General features: G+C 35.7%; 1 protein-coding gene across 2 annotated transcripts in view; it reads left to right on the forward strand.

Annotated features, from left to right (window-relative positions):
* The window catches only part of LOC138986328 (ubiquitin carboxyl-terminal hydrolase 9X-like), a 149723-nt gene that overhangs the window by 42865 nt on the left and 86632 nt on the right, over nucleotides 1–20226 (forward strand). For both annotated transcript variants that reach the window (XM_070365477.1, XM_070365478.1), the window contains exons 10-14: nucleotides 2553–2705; nucleotides 3951–4055; nucleotides 15394–15600; nucleotides 16639–16775; nucleotides 18812–18945. In XM_070365477.1, coding sequence (XP_070221578.1) covers nucleotides 2553–2705; nucleotides 3951–4055; nucleotides 15394–15600; nucleotides 16639–16775; nucleotides 18812–18945 — 736 coding nt within the window. The remainder of the gene's footprint in view (nucleotides 1–2552; nucleotides 2706–3950; nucleotides 4056–15393; nucleotides 15601–16638; nucleotides 16776–18811; nucleotides 18946–20226) is intronic.

Genomic DNA, 20226 nt, shown 5'->3' on the forward strand with positions numbered 1-20226 from the left:
TGGGGGGTCAGCATTCCTAATATGCCATTTGCTTGCCTTGGGATGTTGAGCATTGAGTACTCAAAATATTGTCTGGTAGGCTTGTTACCAGTTTTTGAGAGATGAAGAAACTAAGTGTTCAAAAACTTTTGTAGCAATTTGTCATTGCTATGTAGCCTTTTTGATTTATTTGTAAAATAATCTAAGGCAGATTGTAAATACAATATTTACTGCTCTCCCAAGATAGTTGAAAAGTGTTTTCTCTCTTGTATTTTTAGGAACATTTTCTGTATATTAGAAAAGTAGATTTTCTGCTTTTATGTATTATAGTTTTTTATGAATTTATATTAAATAACAACACATTACATTAATTAGATATAATTGTATATTTAGCACATCTCTGGGAATGCTTATGTTTAAAACTGGATCCTATAGAATTATTGTAATACTAAATTACTGCTGTCGTTTAGTCACTAAGTCATGTCCGACTTTCAAACACATGGACTGCAGCACCCCAGGCTCCCCTGTCCTTCACTGTTTTCCTGAGTTTGCTCAAATTCATGTCCATTGAGTTGGTGATGCCATCTAGCCATCTTATTCTCTGTTGTCCCCTTCTCCTTTTGTCTTCAATCTTTTCCAGCATCAGTGTCTTTTCTAGTAAGTCAGCTCTTTGCATCAGGTGGCCAGGATATTGGAGCTTCAGGTTCAGCATCAGTCCTTCCAATGTGTATTCAGGGTTGATTTATTTTAGAATTGACTGGTTTGATCTCTTTACTGTTCCTAGGGTCTCTCAAACTCTCCAACACCACAGTTTGAAATCATTAATTCTTCAGCACTCAGGTTTCTGAATGAATGGTCCAACTCTCACATCTGTACATGACCTGCTGGAAAAACCATGGCTTTGTATGGACCTTTGTTGGCAAAGGGATGTTTCTGCTTTTTCATATGTTGTGTAGATTTGTCATAGCTTTTCTTCCAAGGAATAAGTGTCTTTTAATTTTGTGGCTGTGGTCTCCATCTGCAGTGATTTTGGAGCCCAGGAAAATAAAATCGGTCACTGTTTCCATTTTTCCCCCATCTATTTGCTATGAAGTGGGACTGGATGCTATGATTGTAGGTTTTTGCATGTTGTTTTAAGGCAGCTTTTCCCGTGAGTCTTTTGAGTTACTCTACTTTTTGCCATTAGGGTGGTGTCATCTGTGTATCTGAGGTTGTTGATATTTCTCCCATCAGTCTTGATTTCAACTTGTGTTTCATCCAATCTGACATTTCTTATGATGTATTCTGCATATAAGTTAAATATACAGGGTGACAGTATACAGCCTTGACCTACTCCTTTCCCAGTTTTGAATCAATCTGTTTCATGTCTGATTGTAACTGTTACTTCTTGCCCTGCATACAGATTTCTCATGGGATATGTGAGCTGTTCTGGTATTCCCATCTCTAAGAATTTTCTAGTTCGTAGTGTTTCACACAATCAAAAGATTTAGCAAAGTCAGTGAAGCAAAAGTAGATATTTTCTTGGAATTCCCTTGTGTTTTCTGGGATTCAGTGGATGTTAGCAGTTTGATATGTGATTCCTCTTCCTTTTCGAAATCCAGCTGGTACATCTCACAGTTCTCAGTTCATGTACTGATGAAGGGTAGCTTGAAGGATTTTGCGCATTATATTGGTAGTGTTGAATTGAGCGCAGTTGTGTGATAGTGTGAACATTATTTGGCATTGCCTTTCTTTGGGATTGGAAACTGACCTTTTCCACTCCTGTTATCACTGCTGAGTTTTCCAAATTTGCTGGCATATTGTGTGCAGCACTTTAACAGCATGATCTTATAGGATTTGAAATAGCTCAGCTGATATTCCATCACCTCCACTGTCTTTGTTCATAGTAATATTTCCTGAGGCCCACTTGACTTTACTCTAGGAAGTCTGACTCTAGGTGAATGATCACGTTATTGTGGTTATCTGGGTCATGATGATCTGTTTTGTATAGTTTTGTGTATTCTTTGCCACCTCTTTTTTTTTTTTTTTTAAACAGATAACTTTATTTGTCTACTCCAGAATCAAGTTACTTAATAGAGAGACACAGGTGGGAGGCTGGCATACACAGCCCCATTTACACTGGGGGCTTCAGGGTGCAGAGCATCACTCTTACAAGGGTTACCGTACCTCTTCCTAATCTTTTCTGCTTCTGTTAGGTCCTTACTATTTCTGTCCTTTAATAATGAACACACCCTTCTGACAAATGGCACTGTGTGTAAGTTTACTGTGTACAGTATAATGACTTTCCTAACATATTATCAAGTGGTTATAACAAATATAATTGGCATCCACTGTTGCTTAAACAAAATTTTTTTGTCCTTTTGATGAGACACATGATCTCATTTCTTAACTTCCAAGTAGACTCTACAGTGGTGTTAACTCTAGTCATCATCACTGTTGTCCATTATATCCCCAGTAGTTGTTTATCTAACAACTGTGATTCTTTTGATCACCTTTTCCAACTGCCTTTCCCTATTTCACTTTAAAAAAAATGCTTCTTCCTGTTTTGAAATAAAATTTTGTATTATATTTAGGAATGGATACAGCAGAACAATATCTTATCCATAGTCTTGCGAGATAGTCTTCATCAACCTCAGTATGTAGAAAAGCTAGAGAAGATTCTTCGTTTTGTGATTAAAGAAAAAGCTCTTACATTACAAGATCTTGATAATATCTGGGCAGCACAGGTAAGGAATTTAAGATGCTGTTTTATTTTTTATAAGCAGGATACTAAAAATTAAGTATTTTGTGGTACTCATTATGTAATGGTATTGTGAGTTTCTTGATATAAACAGGAATCTTGTCAAGAATATTTTTATTGAAAATTAAAAGAATTTTTTTTAGCCAAGAATATTTTAAAAATAAATTTCTCCCATTATGACACCCTCTCATAAAGGGTGTAATTGTACATTATATAACAATTATATATAATGCATAGATTTACAATTATATCTTCCGTGTTTGAGGTTTATAAGTTATAGATTTCACATTTTCTCTGAATTATGTAAAAAAAAGTTAAAAGAGTGGTATCACTATGTTACTTCTAAAAACTTAGGATTATAATAGAACATTAAAACTTTTTTCTTTTTTTTTGGCTGCACTGGGTCTTCTTTGCTGTGCAAACTTTCTCTAGTTTTTGAGTGGAGGCTATTCTCTTGTTCCTGTGAGTGGGTTTCTCATTGCAGTGTATTATCTCGTTGTGGAGCACAGGCTGTAGGCACCTGGGCTTCAGTAGTTGCAGCATGTGGTGCCAGTAATTGTGGCCCCACAGGCTTAATTACCCCATGGCTTTGGGATCTTCCTGAATCAGGAATTGAATCTAAATTGATAAGTGTATTCTTAACCACTGGACCACCAGGAAAATCCTGGAACATTTAAACTTAATGTGAGGATAAATACATTTTTGGTTTCTGAATTATTTCCATGAGGATAAATATATTTTTGGTTCCTGAATTATTAATGTATAATTCAGTTACCCATGGCAAGTGTTATTGATTGGTTATGTGGTAAGTACTAGTAAGTTCTGGATTACAAAGCTTATTTTAAAGAGAACCCAACAAAATGTTCATTTGCCATTGTTAAGCACTTAAGTTTAAATTTTGAGAGACAATTTGGAAAGACTCCATTATTTTGCCTTATTTTTTCTTAATTTTATTTTGAAAAATTCTGTCATAAACTTTCCTATGAATTCCTGGAGCTTATTATCACAAAATTGAGTATAAAATTTATTTATATAAATGTCAGCTTTAAAGCATTTAGAGTATTTGGAATTTAATTTATATCTCTAGATTAAGCAATTAGAAATATTTTACCAACTAATAGAGTTTGACACAGTAGAGTTATTTCCTGTTTCTGTTCAGATTTGTGTGATATGACTTTGATTTTATTTATATCATAAATGAATAATACTATTATTTTGTTTTTTTCACCAGGCAGGGAAACACGAAGCCATTGTAAAGAATGTACATGACCTTCTGGCAAAGTTGGCTTGGGATTTTTCTGCTGAACAACTTGATCATCTTTTTGATTGCTTTAAGGTAGAAATTCAAACAGTAAAGTTGTACCATTTTCAAAGTAGATTTAATTAGATGTCTTTCATGTTGACCAGTATACTTACTAACAAATTTCATTAAGGAATCTCTGAGAAAGAATTAGTTTGTTATGTGTTGCAGTAAGAATTTAAGTTTTTATTATAATAATTTTCTTCACAAATACAGAAATAGCTATTTTTCTTTTAGTTTCCTCTGCCAATTACTGATTTTGCCTTTTTTCTTTCAAAATTTTTTAATCTTCATCCAGGGTGGGTTTTTTGTTTGTTGGCTGCACTGTGTCTTGCATGGGCTTCTTATTGATAACTTCTCTTATTGTGGAGCATGGGCTCCAGGTTCCACAGCCTTCAGGCTTGTGGGTTCTAGAGTGTTTATTTGGGTAGTTGAGGCTTTTGGGTGTGGGGAATCCTCCCAGACCAAGGATTGAACCCATGTTCCCTTTGTTAGCAGGTGGATTCCCATTCCCTGAGTCTCCAGGAAAGTCCTGATTTTATTCTAGGTTAATATAAATTACAGAAATGTAGGAAAATATTATGTTACAGTGCAAAGTGAAACATGAACCAAATGTGGAAACAAATAAGACACTAAAGCAGTTTGGCTCTGGGCTGATGTATACAGGGAAATAGGAATGAGATTTAGAAAGAAGTTCTAGAGACTCATATATCTACATTGGGATATTTGGGCACTTGAAACAGTGTTTCTTTATAGGTGTTAAAATTGAGGATTTATGGATCAAGAGCTTAAAATCATATTTTATTGTTCCTGAATGAATATTCTAGTAACCATATTCCTTAGAATTAAAGGATTTCTTACTGAAAATAACTTTCATTTAGGTGACACCTTAAGTTGGTACAACGTCTTCAGAAAACAATGTGGCATTATCTGTTAAAATGTAGGTTCTTGTGTCCTACAATGCAGCTTTTTTATTCATGAATGTATTCTCTGGAGAAACTAATCATACGTATACCACAATACATGTTTACTAATGTCTTTATTTGAATTATTTCTGTTTATTCCAAGTTGGAAGACTCACATGTTATGAATAGTAAAAGGATAAATCAGATGTGGTCTAACCTAATAGTAGAATGCCACATGTCAGTGAAATTAATACATTTAGAGCTATTAATGAATGAATCCACTAATGTGAAGAAATCTTCTGTACATATTTTTTAAAAATCCATTGAAGTGATTTACCATTGAACATAAAATAAGCATTGGGAAGTTGTAAATACTCTGAAACTTAATTTCAGAGAAAACTTCTGAAATATTTATGTTGGAAATACTAGCCATGATGACATAAGAATGGATGGCATCAGGTCTCCTTTGAATTCAAAGATTTTTAAGATGGTCTGACTCTTAATTATAGTAATTCCATCATGTAGTATTCCATTATTCCATTAATGCACAATTCCAAAGTGCATTGCTACTTTGGCTTTCCAGGTGTTCATTGAACATCTGTTATTCAGTAAGAAACATTAGTTTTTGAGGGGTTGATAAACTGATAATTCATATAGTGTTTCATTGTGTTTTTTCTCTTTTTTTAAACATAAATTTATTTATTTTAATTGGAGGCTAATTACTTTACAATATTGTATTGGTTTTGCCATACATTGACATGAATCTGCCACAGGTGTACATGTGTTCCCCATCCTGAACCCCCTCTCCTACCTCCCTCCCCATCCTATTGCTCAGGGTCATCCCAGTGCACCAGCCCCAAGCATCTGGTATGATGCATTGAACCTGGACTGCCGATTGGTTTCACATATGATAATATACATGTTTCAATACAATTCTCCCAAATCATCCCACCTTCGCCTTCTCCCACAGAGTCCAGAAGACTGTTCTATACATCTGTGTCTCTGCTGTCTCTCACACAGGATCTTAAAGATGTTACTAAAAATGCCTTAAAGGAAGCATGGAGTATGGGTCTGTTAGCAGTTCTTTATAGTTTGTAACTAAATGATCCTGACATATCCTCAGTTAAAATAGTTACTCCTTACTGGAATTCTTAGTTTTTGTCTACTGTGTATTTGTACTGATTTGCAGTCCTGTGGTTACAGAATTGGTACTTTTTCACAGTCTCGTAATTTTGAAATTCTTTCTCATTGAAGCACTAGTCTTCATAGATTTTCTTAGTTGATAATAAGACTGAAGATATTTTTACATGACCTGTTTGCTTCTCCTGTTTGATTGTTACCTTTTTTTTTTTTTGACTTGTAAGAGTTTCTTTGGAGAAGGCAATGACATCCCACTCCAGTACTCTTGCCTGGAAAATCCCATGGACCGAGGAGCCTGGTAGGCTGCAGTCCACGGAGTCACGAAGAGTCTGACACGACTGAGCAACCTCACTTTCATTTTTAACTTTCATTCATTGGAGAAGGAAATGGCAACCCACTCCAGTGTTCTTGCCTGGAGAATCCCAGGGATGTGGAAGCCTGGTGGGCTGCCGTCTGTGGGGTCGCACAGAGTCGGACATGACTGAAGTGACTTAGCAGCAGCAGCAAGAGTTTCTTTGTATATATGATGCTTGATTCTTGTCAGTGTTTTAACAGTATTTCTCAGTTTTATTAGCATTTTTTTTCTAACTCAGTAGCCAAACACATGAACTGTATGGTTAGTTCGTATGTCTTTATTATATTTATCATACTAGTGTAGGTAAGTATTATCCCAGTGGTTCTGATTTGTATGTTTCTTGATGTCTGATATTAGGCATCTTCTTAGGCATTTAGTGGTCATTTCTCCATCATCTTTAATAAATTCCCTTTTAAATCATATATTTGTCTCTTTGATTTATGAGTTCCTTGTACATTGTATACAGAGTCTCATATTATGATTTGCAAATATTATCTTTTTGATAGTTGTTTGCTTTCTTGATGTCCTTTTTGTGACACAAAGTTTTTTTTTGTCCAGGTGAATTTTATATTAAATGAAATGTTTTAAAGCCCCATTTTTAAAGTGTATCATTCAGTGAGATTTTGTACATTCATGGTGTCAGAATACAAAACATACTCATCAGTCCTATTATTTCTCTTTCTGCTGTTCCGCCTTTACCCTGGAAACCAGCAGTCTACTTTCTTTCTCTAAAGATTTACCCATTTCTGATAAGAGTTATTAAATTTTGATGAAGATCAGTTTATTTATTTACTGGAGGGAGGATTCAAAAAGTGCAAAGGGTCTTGTAGTTTTGGTTTCATATTTAAGAAATTATTGTTTTATCTGCAGTCTCAAGAATTTTTGAAAATGTTTTTTGCTTTTATCTTAAGCTTATAATGAGTTTTGAATAATATTTTGTGTGTAGTGTGAGGTATAGTTCCAAGTTCATTGTTCTGCATATATTTATTCCATTTTCCAGCGTTTGTTTAAAAGGCTTTTTTTTTTTAATGGCAGTGTCCTGGCATTTGTTTAAAATCATGTGATCATAGTTGTAAGGATTTATTTTGGGCTTTGTTTTATTTTTCATGAATGCATATGTTATGCCACATTGATTACTGCAGCTTTATAGAAGTTTTTTTTAAACTCAAAAAATTAAGGTCATTTTGGCTATTCCCAGGTCTTTTAACATGACTTAAAAATTTAGCATTAGTCTGTCAGTTTCCTAAAAGAAATTACCTAAGATTATGATAGGCAGTTGTAGCTTCAATTCAGTTAAGTTCATTCTCTCAGTCGTGTCCGACTCTTTCTACCCCATGAACCTCAGCACCCCAGGTCTCCCTGTCCATCAGCAACTCCTGGAGTTTACCCAAACTCACGTCCAATGAATCGGTGATGCCATCCAACCATGTCATTCTCTCTTGTCCCCTTCTCCTGTCCCCAATCCTTCCCAGCCTCAGAGTCTTTTCCAGTGAGTCAGCTCTTTGCATGAGATGGCCAGAGTACTAAGAGTTTCAGCTTTAGCATCATTCCTTCCAAAGAACACTACGAACAAAGCTAGTAGAGGTGATGGAATTCCAGTTGAGCTATTTAAGATCCTTAAAGATGGTGCTGTTGAAGTGCTGCACTCAATATGCCAGCAAATTTGGAAAACTCAGCAGTGGCCACAGGACTGGAAAAGGTCAGTTTTCATTCCAGTCCCAAAGAAAGGCAATACCAAAGAATGCTCAAGTTCAGTTCAGTTTAGTCGCTCAGTTGTGTCCAACTCTTTGCGACCCCATGAATCACATCATGCCAGGCCTCCTTGTCCATCACCAACTCCCGGAGTGCATTCAGACTCATGTCCATTGAGTCAGTGATGCCATCCAGCCATCTCATCCTCTGTCATCCCCTTCTCTTCCTGCCCCGATCCCTCCCAGCATCGGAGTCTTTTCCAATGAGTCAACTCTTTGCATGAGGTGGCCAAAGTACTGGAGTTTCAACTTTAACATCATTCCTTCCAAAGAAATCCCAGGGATGATCTCCTTCAGAATGGACTGGTTGGATCTCCTTGCAGTCCAGGAGACTCTCAAGAGTCTTCTCCAACACCACAGTTCAAAAGCATCAATTCCTTGGCGCTCAGCCTTCTTCAGAGTCCAACTCTCACATGCATACATGACCACAGGAAAGACCAGAGCCTTGACTAGACAGATGTTTGTTGGCAAAGTAATGTCTCTGCTTTTCAATATGCTGTCTAGGTTGGTCATAACTTTCCTTCCAAGGAGTAAGCATCTTTTAATTTTATGGCTGCATTCACCATCTGCGGTGATTTTGGAGCCCAGAAAAATAAAGTCTGACACTTTCCACTGTTTCCCCTTCTATTTCCCATCAAGTGATGGGACTGGATGCCATGATCTTCGTTTTCTGAATGTTGAGCTTTACGCCAACTTTTTCACTCTTTCACTTTCATCAACAGGCGTTTTAGTTCCTCTTCACTTTCTGCCATAAGGGTGGTGTCATCTGCATATCTGAGGTTATTGATATTTCTCCCGGCAGTCTTGATTCCAGCTTGTGTTTCTTCCAGTCCAGTGTTTCTCATGATATACTCTGCATGTAAGTTAAATAAGCAGGGTGACAATATACAGTCTTGACATATTCCTTTTCCTATTTGAAACCAGTCTGTTGTTCCATGTCCAGTTCTAACTGTTGCTTCCTGACCTGCATACAGATTTCTCAAGAAGCAGGTCAGGTGGTCTGGTATTCCCATCTCTCTGAATTTTCCACAGTTTACTGTGATCCACACAGTCAAAGGTTTTGGCATAGTCAATAAAGCAGAAATAGATGTTCTGAAAGTCTCTTGCTTTTTCCATGATCCATCAGATGTTGGCAATTTGATCTCCGGTTCCTTTGGCTTTTCTAAAACCAGCTCGAACATCTGCAAGTTCATGGTTCACGTATTGCTGAAGCCTGGCTTGGAGAATTTTGAGCATTACTTTACTAGAATGTGAGATGAGTGCAATTGTGCGATAGTTTGAGCATTCTTTGGCATTGCCTTTCTTTGGGATTGGAATGAAAACTGACCTTTTCCAGTCCTGTGGCCACTGCTGAGTTTTCCAAATTTGCTGGCATATTGAGTGCAGCACTTTTACAACATCATCTTTCAGGATTTGAAATAGCTCAACTGGAATTCCATCACCTCCACTAGGTTTGTTCGTAGTGATGCGTTCTAAGGCCCACTTGACTTCACATTCCAGAATGTCTGGCTCTATATCAGTGATCACACCATTGTGATTATCTTGGTCATGGAGATCTTTTTTGTACAATTCTTCTGTGTATTCTTTCCACCTCTTCTGAATATCTTCTGCTTCTGTTAGGTCCATACTATTTCTGTCCTTCATCAAGCCCATCTTTGCATGAAATGTTCCCTTGGTATCTCTAATTTTCTTGAAGAGATCTCTAGTCTTTCCCATTCTGTTGTTTTCCTCTATTTCTTTGCATTGATTGCTGAAGAAGGCTTTCTTATCTCTTGTTGCTATTCTTTGGAACTCTGCATTCAGATGCTTATATCTTTCCTTTTCTCCTTTGCTTTCCACTTCTCTTCCTTTCACAGCTATCTGTAAGGCCTCCCCAGACAGCCATTTTGCTTTTTTGCATTTCTTTTCAATGGGGATGGTCTTGATCCCTGTCTCCTGTACAATGTCTCGAACCTCATTCCATAGTTCATCAGGCACTCTGTCTATCAGATCTAGGCCCTTAAATCTGTTTTTCACTTCCACTGTATAATCATAAGGGATTTGATTTAGGTCATACCTGAATAGTGTAGTGGTTTTCCCTACTTTCTTCAATTTAAGTCTGAATTTGGTAATAAGGATTTCATGATCTGAGCCACAGTCAACTCCTGGTCTTGTTTTTGCTGACTGTATAAAGCTTCTCCATCTTTGGCTGCAAAGAATATAGTCAGTCTGATTTCGGTGTTGACAATCTGGTGATGTCCATGTGGAGAGTCTCTCTTGTGTTGTTGGAAGAGGATGTTTGCTGTGACCAGTGCATTTTCTTGGCAAAACTCTCTTAGTCTTTGCCCTGCTGCATTCCGTATTCCAAGGCCAAATTTGCGTGTTACTCCAGTTGTTTCTTGGCTTCCTACTTTTGCATTCCAGTCCCCTGTAATGAAAAGGACATCTTTTTTGGGTGTTAGTTCTAAAAGGTCTTGTAGGTCTTCATAGAACCGTTCAGCTTCTTCAGTGTTACTGGTTGGGGCATAGACTTGGATTACTGTGATATTGAATGGTTTGCCTTGAAAACGAATAGAGATCATTCTGTTGTTTTTGAGATTGCATCCAAGTACTGCATTTTGGGCTCTTTTGTTGACCATGATGGCTACTCCATTTCTTCTGAGGGATTCCTGCCTGCAGTAGTAGATAAAATTTTCATCTGATTTAAATTCACCCATTCCAGTCCATTTTAGTTCACTGATTCCTAGAATATCGACATTCACTCTTGCCAACTCTTTGATCTCTTCCAATTTGCCTTGATTCATGGACCTGACATTCCAGGTTCCTATGCAGTATTGCTCTTTACAGCATCAGACCCTGCTTCCACCTACCGCACAATTGCACTCATCTCACATGCTAGTAAAATGATGCTCAAATTCTCCAAGCCTGGCTTCAGCAGTACGTAAACCATGAATTTCCAGATGTTCAAGCTGGTTTTAGAAAAGGCAGAGGAACCAGAGCCCGAATTGCCAGCATCCACTGGATTATGGAAAAAGCAAGAGAGTTCTAGAAAAACATCTATTTCTGATTTATTGACTATGCCAAAGCCTTTGACTGTGTGGATCACAATAAACTGTGGAAAATTCTGAAAGAGTTGGGAATACCAGAGTACCTGACCTGCTTCTTGAGAAAGCTATATGCAGGTCAGGAAGCAACAATTAGAACTGGACATGGAACAACAGACTGGTTCCAAATAGGAAAAGCAGTAGGTCAAGGCTGTATATTGTCACCCTGCTTATTTAACTTCTATGCAGAGTAGGTCATGAGAAGCACTGGGCTGGAAGAAGCACAAGCTGGAATCAAGATCACCGGGAGAAATATCAATAACCTCAGATATGCAGATGACAGCACCCTTATGGCAGAAAGTGAAGAGGAGCTAAAAAGCCTCTTGATGAAAGTGAAAGTGGAGAGTGAAAAAGTTGGCTTAAATCCAACATTCAGAAAACTAGGATCATGGCATCTGATCCCAAAACTTCATTGGAAATAGATGGGGAAACAGTGGAAACAGTGTCAGACTTTATTTTTTGGGGCTCCAAAATCACTGTAGATGGTGATTGCAGCCATGAGATTACAAGACGCTTACTCCTTGGAAGGAAAGTTATGACCAACTTAGACAGCATATTGAAAAGCAGAGACATTACTTTGCCAACAAAGGTCCGTCTGGTCAAGGCTATGGTTTTTCCAGTGGTCATATATGGATGTGAGTTGAACTATGAAGAGAGCTGAGTGCTGAAGAATTGATGCTTTTGAACTGTGGTGTTGGAGAAGACTCTTGAGAGTCCCTTGGACTGCAAGGAGATCCAACCAGTCCAGTCTAAAGGAGATCAGTCCTGGGTGTTCTTTGGAAGGAATGATGGTAAAGCTGAAACTCCAGTACTTTGGCCACCTCATGCGAAGATTTGACTCATTGGAAAAGACTCTGATGCTGGGAGGGATTGAGGGCAGGAGGAGAAGGGGACGACAGAGGATCAGATGGCTGGATGGCGTCACCGACTGGATGGATGTGAGTTTGAGTGAACTCCAGGAGTAGGTGATGGACAGGGAGACCTCCATGTGCTGCGATTCATGGGGATCGCAAAGAGTTGGACACGAATGAGTGACTGAACTGATCTGAACTGAGGGTATTTTGGTAGCAGAATTTGTTCTAATGACGTTCTGTTGCTTTCCTTTTAATGGATCACATTTTCAGTGTCAGCCAGGGAGTTGTTTACTAGACATAAATCCCAAGGAATTTTTACTGCATTGTGTTTTCTGAAATTTTTGTATTTTTATAGTTAAGTCTGATTCATTTGATCTAAATTCTGTGAGAGTTGGATGGCAGGGATTTTGATTGTTATGCAGGTTTTTTTGTGTGCTTGTTTTGGTTTTTGGTTTCCTATGTATGTTCAGCTCTTCTACCATCGAGAAAAAGTATCTTTCTTCTTGCCTGCATTAGATTAATTTTGCATCTTCATCAAATATCAATTGGGTATATTTGTAGGGCACTATTTCTAGGTTCTCTGTTTTGTGTCATTCTCTGTCCCTCTCAATATTACAGCTTTGCTTAGTGTTTACATATCAATTTTGCAGTCAGGCACAGAGATTCCTCTCACTGTATTTGTCTTTATTCAGAATTATATATTGCAGTTCCTTTGTCTTTACATGTAAAATTTTAGCACAGTTTTGTCTGATACAGTGAAAATATTGCTGGGATTTGTCAAATATATTAAACCTGTGTATCAATTTAGTGAGACTTAACATTTTTGCTATCTTCAGTCTTCTGTTCCATGAAAACCATATTGCTTTTTGTTAGAATATTGAGTTCCTTCTTCTGCTTCTGAACCCTGTAACAATGTTTTATACTTAGGAATATAAATATATTTTCTGAAGCAGTTATAGATGTTCTGGGTATTTCTTATATTCATAAATTGATCACTACTATATAGAAATAATCTGTTGTGTATACTTAAATCCTGTGATCTTAAGTACAGTAGTCTTTAAATTTTTTCCTCTAAACTCTTTGAAATTTTTTACATATAAAATCATATGATCTTCATGTTATTTCTTCTTTCTTCCTAAATGGATGTCTTTTTTATTCTTCCTTTATATTTAGAATTTCTTATACAGCATTGTCTTAGATAATAAATAGAAAAAGCATTCATGTTTCACTAATAATAATGATAACTGTGTGTTTTTTGTAGATGTCTTTCATCAGAGTTCAGAAAGTTCTACTCCATTTCTATTTTCTGAGTGTTTCTGTCATAAATAGATGTTAAATTTTGTCAGATGTTTTTCTACATTCATTAATATGATTGTTTTTCTTTCTTAATGTACTGGGTTACAGTAATTATTTTTTGTATATTGAATTAGCAATCCATCTTTCCCTTGCTGATGGTCATATCCTGTTACTCTATTATTGCTAAATTCCATTTTCTAGTATTTTGTTGAGGAAGTACAAATCTGTATTCATTAGGGGTTGGTTTGCAGTGTGGTATGTGTGTACATCAAGGTATTCTTTTGTAAAATGAATGGGAAATTGTGTTCTATTTTCTGGAAGAAATGATGTACAATAAGTGATAAAAGTGCTAGGTAGAAATCTCCCATGAAACTATCTTGGTCTGTTCTTTTTGTTTCTGGAAATTTGTAAATCATGAATTTAATTTTTCATAAGTTCTTCTACAATTATTTTATGTCGTATGAGTTGTAGTAATTTGTGTTTTTTCAGTCATGTAGTTCATACCATATAAATTGTCTTATGTTTGTAGAGTTGTGTCTGTCATTCCCTATTATCCTTTCTGCAGCCTGGATAGTGATATATTTGTTTCATTTTTTATTTTAGTAATTTGTGTATTTTTCTTTTCGCCTTGTTCAAATACTGGAAGTATGTTAGATTCTTCCAGACTACCAAGTTGTTATTTCATTGTCTTCTCTGTTATTTTTCTGATATACTGTACCCAGACTAAACAAGAACTACCCATTCTCACTCATGCCAGAGCTGAAAACTACCCTGCTAATTTCATCTGAATGATTTTTACTGCTCTAGGTACCTAATTCAAGTGGAATCATATAATACTTGACTTTTAGTATCTGGCGTATTTCGCTGACTGTCATGTCCTCAAGATTCATGCATATTGTAAAATATATCAGTTTTTTTACTTTTTAAGTGAATAATATTTTATAATATGGACATGCCACATTTGCTTATGCATTCTTCCATAGATGGACACTTGGATTGTTTCCACATTTAGCTATTGTGAATTAAAATGGTGCTGTGACTGTGGTATAGAAATGTCAGTTTGAGACCTTGTTTTCAGTTCTTTTGCATACATAACCAGAAGTGGAAGTGATGGATCATGTGGTAATTCTAATTTTAATTTTTTGAGAAACTGGTGTACTGTTTTCTGTAGCAGCTGTACCATTTTACATTTACACCAGCAATACACAAATGTTTCACATTCTCATTGATAGTTATTGTGTATTTCTGAAAACAGCCATGCTTATGCATATGAAGTAGTTCCCCATTGTAACTTTGATTTGCATTTCTCTAATCAGTGATGTTGGAGAAGGCAATGGCACCCCACTCCAATACTCTTTGCCTGAAAAATCCCATGGACTGAGGAGCTTTGTGGGCTGCAGTCCATGGGGTCGATAAGAGTCGGACACGACTGAGTGACTTCACTTTCATTTTTCACTTTCATGCATTGAAGAAGGAAATGGCAACCCACTCCAGTGTTATTGCCTGGAGAATCCCAGGGATGGGGTAGCCTGGTGGGCTGCCGTCTATCGGGTCACACAGAGTCGGACACGACTGAAGTGACTTAGCAGCAGCAATCAGTGTGTTGAGCATCTTTCATGTGCTCGTGTCGCATTTATATCTTCTTTGGAGAAATATCTTAAGTTCTTTGCCCATTTTTGAACTGGGGTGTTTTGTTGTTGAGTTTTAGAATCTCTTAATGTATTTTGTATTAGGTATCTTTTTCCATCTTTTTATTATATAAGTTAAAAGTCTACAGTGGTAGAAGTAAAGTATAAATAGAGATTTTGCTTCTTCTGCTATTTAGTCTTCTTTTTGAATACTGTTTTCCTCGAATGGGAAGTAAATTGTACTCTTGGTGTGTATATGTGGGTGTAGTGAATTGACTGTAATTTATCAGAGTCATGTATAAAGTAGTGATGACCTAATAATACATGTCTAAACTGATATTGATGTGATTTTTTTTTTCTAGGCAAGTTGGACAAATGCAAGTAAAAAGCAACGTGAAAAGCTGCTAGAGCTGATACGACGTCTTGCAGAAGATGATAAAGATGGTGTGATGGCACACAAAGTGTTGAACCTTCTTTGGAATCTGGCTCATAGTGATGATGTGCCTGTAGACATCATGGACCTAGCTCTCAGTGCCCACATAAAAATACTAGATTATAGTTGTTCCCAGGTATGTGAGTGCTTCTTTGCTCTTTTTTTCTGACTTTCCCCCACAAATAGGATATCTTTGTTACAGAATAATTCCACTATTTAATCATTCCAAGAGTAATATTTAAGGATTGTCTTAATTTACATTGTCAAATAAGTCTAGTTTTCTCCTCTAACATTTTTCCCAACAAATTCTTATATCATTCACTGAACATTTTTAGCACATTGTGAGAGGGTCTATACAGATGAAACAACTCATAATAATATTGATGATGGTCAAATGAAACTGTGATTCACTAAAACCAATTAGTACTTCGGAAGTTAGGATAATTAAATTTTTTTGCTCAAAACACGGTTTGTTTGTTTTTACAAGTTTGCTGAAAAACAGAGGGTTTTCTTATTAGCAAGTCATAACAGCTTCCCTGTGTTTATCTTATAAATGTAAATTTACTAAAGTCACAGATAAAAGGACTAACCAGTAAATAATACCAGATTTTTAGAAACAAACTTACCATACTACATTGTTCAACATTTAAAATTTTCCTTTCTGTAAAAACATGTGCCTGTTTTCTCTTCCATTCTGTTTGTGTTTTGATTTCTTTTTATTCTTATGAAAAAGTGGTATTTGTTGACCTTTTTAGAAAATAAATACACCAACTTTACACACACATATAGTAATACTTGGGATTGTATGTTTTGCCTTTTATATAATTAAGAACTTTATAAAACAGTTAAAATTCAATGCTCACATATAGGTATGTGTTTTAAAAGTCAAATTTTCTGTTAATGTTCATGAGCTTGGAATTTATACCATATTGCAGATATATCTGGATCCATGGAACACTGACTCCATAGTAGTTCTTTACAGTTTAGAGTTCACGTGATAAGTTCAAATGAAAAACATACCGAAAGTGTTTTATTTCATTATATTATTATAATTACATCATCATTTTTATGAGGCTTAGCTTAAAAGTTTTTCTACTTTGTATTCTCAAAGTAATTTGGAGGTAGATTTATATTGAACATTGGTCCTTCAACCATAATTTTGTGTGTGTATAAGGATCGAGACACACAAAAGATCCAGTGGATAGATCGCTTTATTGAAGAACTTCGCACAAATGACAAATGGGTAATTCCTGCACTGAAACAAATAAGAGAAATTTGTAGTTTGTTTGGGGAAGCACCTCAGAATTTAAGGTAAGGCTTTTACTTCAGAAAATTATTTATTTTTATTTATCTTATGTTGAAAACAGTGTATCAGTGATAGCAGATTTTAACAAAAATGAGTGGGAAAACAGTAAGCTTAATGAAGTTAAGATTTCTTGATTGTATTTTCCTTTATATTTAGTGACAATTTATCCAGTTGTATGTAGCAATTAAGTATGAATTAAGATATTGCCTTCTGCTCTTAGTTCAGAATTACCCCAATTCTAGCAGATATTCCAGATATTATCATGGGCTGGGCTTTCTTTATCTCACTTCTTATTTCATCTTAACCTTTTCTGCCAATTCCCTCTTCCTTGGCTTTATACACATTCTTAGTTGCATATGATAGTATTTCATGCAGTCTTTAGTATATTCTTAACTGGTCTACTATGATATAGTCTCAGTATTTTTTAAAAATTAACTTAAAATTTCATAGTAGTGAATAATATTTTTGAAATTAGGGTGGCAGGGTTTTACATTTTTTTAAATTTTTCATAGTTAATTCTCAAAGATAAAACTAAATGCGATATAAATTATAAAACATGATCAGTCTGTATTAAAAGATTTTTTTACTCTGTTTTGGCTGGATTTTCTTAAATAGCTAATTTTTTGCATTTGTACTTGATGCTAAATTATTATATGATGCTAAGTTACCATACTTGATGCTTGATACTAAGTTACTTGATGCAAAGTTATTATAATAATTTATCCTTTTATATTCTTGCAGTATATGTTGAGTTAATGACAGGAGAGAAGAAGTAGCATGTAGAAAGCTCAGTGCAGTGACAGGAATACTCATAGTACAATCAGGACTCCTGATAGTGAACTCCAGTGTTGACTGAGTTGTGTGATTACTTCAGCTGTGTAATCTAAGAATGCTTCTCCAACATTTAAAAATATTTTTCTTGTATATAAGACAGTTACGTAATTGCCAAATCCTTTTAACTTAAGACTTGTTACGATTATGTATATAAACAGGATTTCTGTTTAAAAGACTTATTAGATGCTGCTTTGTATTTTTCAAGTTGTATTTTTAATCTTTTTTTGTCCCTCTAATGGTGAAATAATTACATGAAATTAGGAAATTCTATGGAGAAGGCAATGGCATCCCACTCCAGCACTCCTGCCTGGAAAATCTCATGGACGGAGGAGCCTGGTGGGCCGCAGTTTGTGGGGTTGCTAAGAGTCGGACACAACTGAGCAACTTCACTGTCACTTTTCACTTTCATGCATTGGAGAAGGAAATGGCAACCCCCTCCAGTGTTCTTGCCTGGAAAATCCCAGGGACAGGGGAGCCTCTTGGGCTGCCGTCCATGGGGTCGCACAGAGTCGGACACGACTGAAGCGACTTAGCAGCAGCAGCAGCAGCAGGAAATTCTATGGAGATAAATAACTGCAGGAAATACTGAAATAGTGTAACAATACTTAATTTGTGAGGCTGTATCTTTATTATATTTGATCTCACATTCATGCATATGTTTTGTCTTTTATCAGACATAGCCTTTTTTATATTGCTTATACATTCAGTACTAGACTTTGCTGACTTTTCATTTGATCAGTAGATGTATAATGATGTGACAGTTGATTGATGTTGTTGAAAATGCAAAACTAGAAGGTAACTAGATCTCTTTCTGGTGGTATCCATAGGCAAATCTGGCTACAAATTCAGTTTACTTAGAGTGAGCCTCTGTAGCTAATATCCTTGATAATGTAAATTTGCAGCTAACTGCACAGTAGTTGTTCTTTGACATCAGTATCATGTAAGATTAGTATCTTGGGTGAAATTGGAGAATACTGATAGATAGTTTTCAAGTAAAAGCATTAGAATAAATATTTATGTTTTGAGGCCATAGTTACCCTCAGATTCCTTAATGTTTTGTTCTTATAAAGGAGACTGTTGACCAAGTTTATAACAAATATAAAATATGTTAACCTTTTAAAAGTAGTAGTTAGAAATTAACATCTATAAACTTAGTTTTAGCAGTGTTCATTTGCCTGATTATACTGTTAAGTTCTTCTCGTTTTAGTCAATCTCAGCGAAGTCCCCATGTATTTTATCGTCATGATTTAATCAGTCAGCTTCAGCACAATCATGCCTTAGTTACTTTGGTAGCAGAAAACCTTGCAACTTACATGGATAGCACACGACTGTATGCTAGAGGTATGTATTACGGATTGAAATTAGTTTTTGGGGTCACTCTGGCCTTCTTTCTCTATATTTTGTTTGTCCTCATGTTAATTTAATTAGACATGACAAATTTTTAAAAGGATGAAGAAATGGAAGTGAATAGGTTTACAAGCTTTAAGGGCTCTTTAACAGTTGCTTGTCTCTCTTCCTGCTTATCTTTGTTAAATTGATTTCTTTCCTTCTGTACATTGGAACTTTATCTTGTACTTATAAAGTTGTTAATTTTATAAGTTGTTACTTGTAAGTTGTTGTGGTTATTACGTTCTGGGGTGTACTCCTTTTAAATTTTTTCTTTCTTAACTGCTTTCTCTTGTAATTGCTTTACAAGAAAAACTAATTTTCCTATTACCCATTTTGTCCAAGCTGATTGTTTATATGTATTAGAATTGTTTTTAGTTAAATTGATGTTTTCAGTTCTTTAAAGATCTTGATTAAAATGTTATTAGATTAGTGATCTCTATGTTTCATTTGTTCTCATAGTAATAAATTATTTAAACATGAGGATAAAATTTTCTGTGGTGTTCACAAAACTTTTCAGTGTTTGGTCTATGTGAGGCTGCCTTTTTAATCCTTTAAACGCTAATTCCACTGTTAATTTGTTATTTCACAACTTATCAGAAACACTCTGCTGGAGCACAGAATACTCTGTTAAATTCTACCCGTATAGTATCATACCAAATTTTTAGGATAAGTAAAACCTCAGCCACCTTGTAGGTGAAGTTTTTTATGTTTGAGTATGAAGGAGAAAAACTTGACCTTGTTCATTGTTGAAGATAGGATTAAGCTTAGTGTTGAAGTGAAAGTGCTGCTTAATTAACAAGATGCATTAGGATGTGTACATTCAGTTTTTCACAGAAAAGTGTGGATGTTTGTAATAACTCCTCATTGGAGTAGAATGATAGACTGTGTATGTCTCTACCTTTAATGCTTGTGGAGTAGAATGTAGTTGAGTAGTACAATGTTTGTAGACAGTGTTTGCTATACATACTCACCCATATAAATTACATAAACCTGTTTGGAAAAATTCAGTCACTCTTGAAATAACCTGAATGATCACACTGAATTATCTCATATTTTACTCATTCTGTCCATTCTAGCCTTAGTGCTAGAAAAGCAATAGAAGAATCAGGTACTAAAATGGTCCCACTCAATATATTTGTTAGATACCAAACTTAATTCTTAGCAGAATGTTAGGATGGGAAAGACACTGTAGGCATAAAACTATATTGTTCATTTTCTCTAGCAAAAGTACCC

Source organism: Bos mutus, chromosome X, assembly GCF_027580195.1.
Source record: "Bos mutus isolate GX-2022 chromosome X, NWIPB_WYAK_1.1, whole genome shotgun sequence".
NCBI lineage: Eukaryota > Metazoa > Chordata > Mammalia > Artiodactyla > Bovidae > Bos > Bos mutus.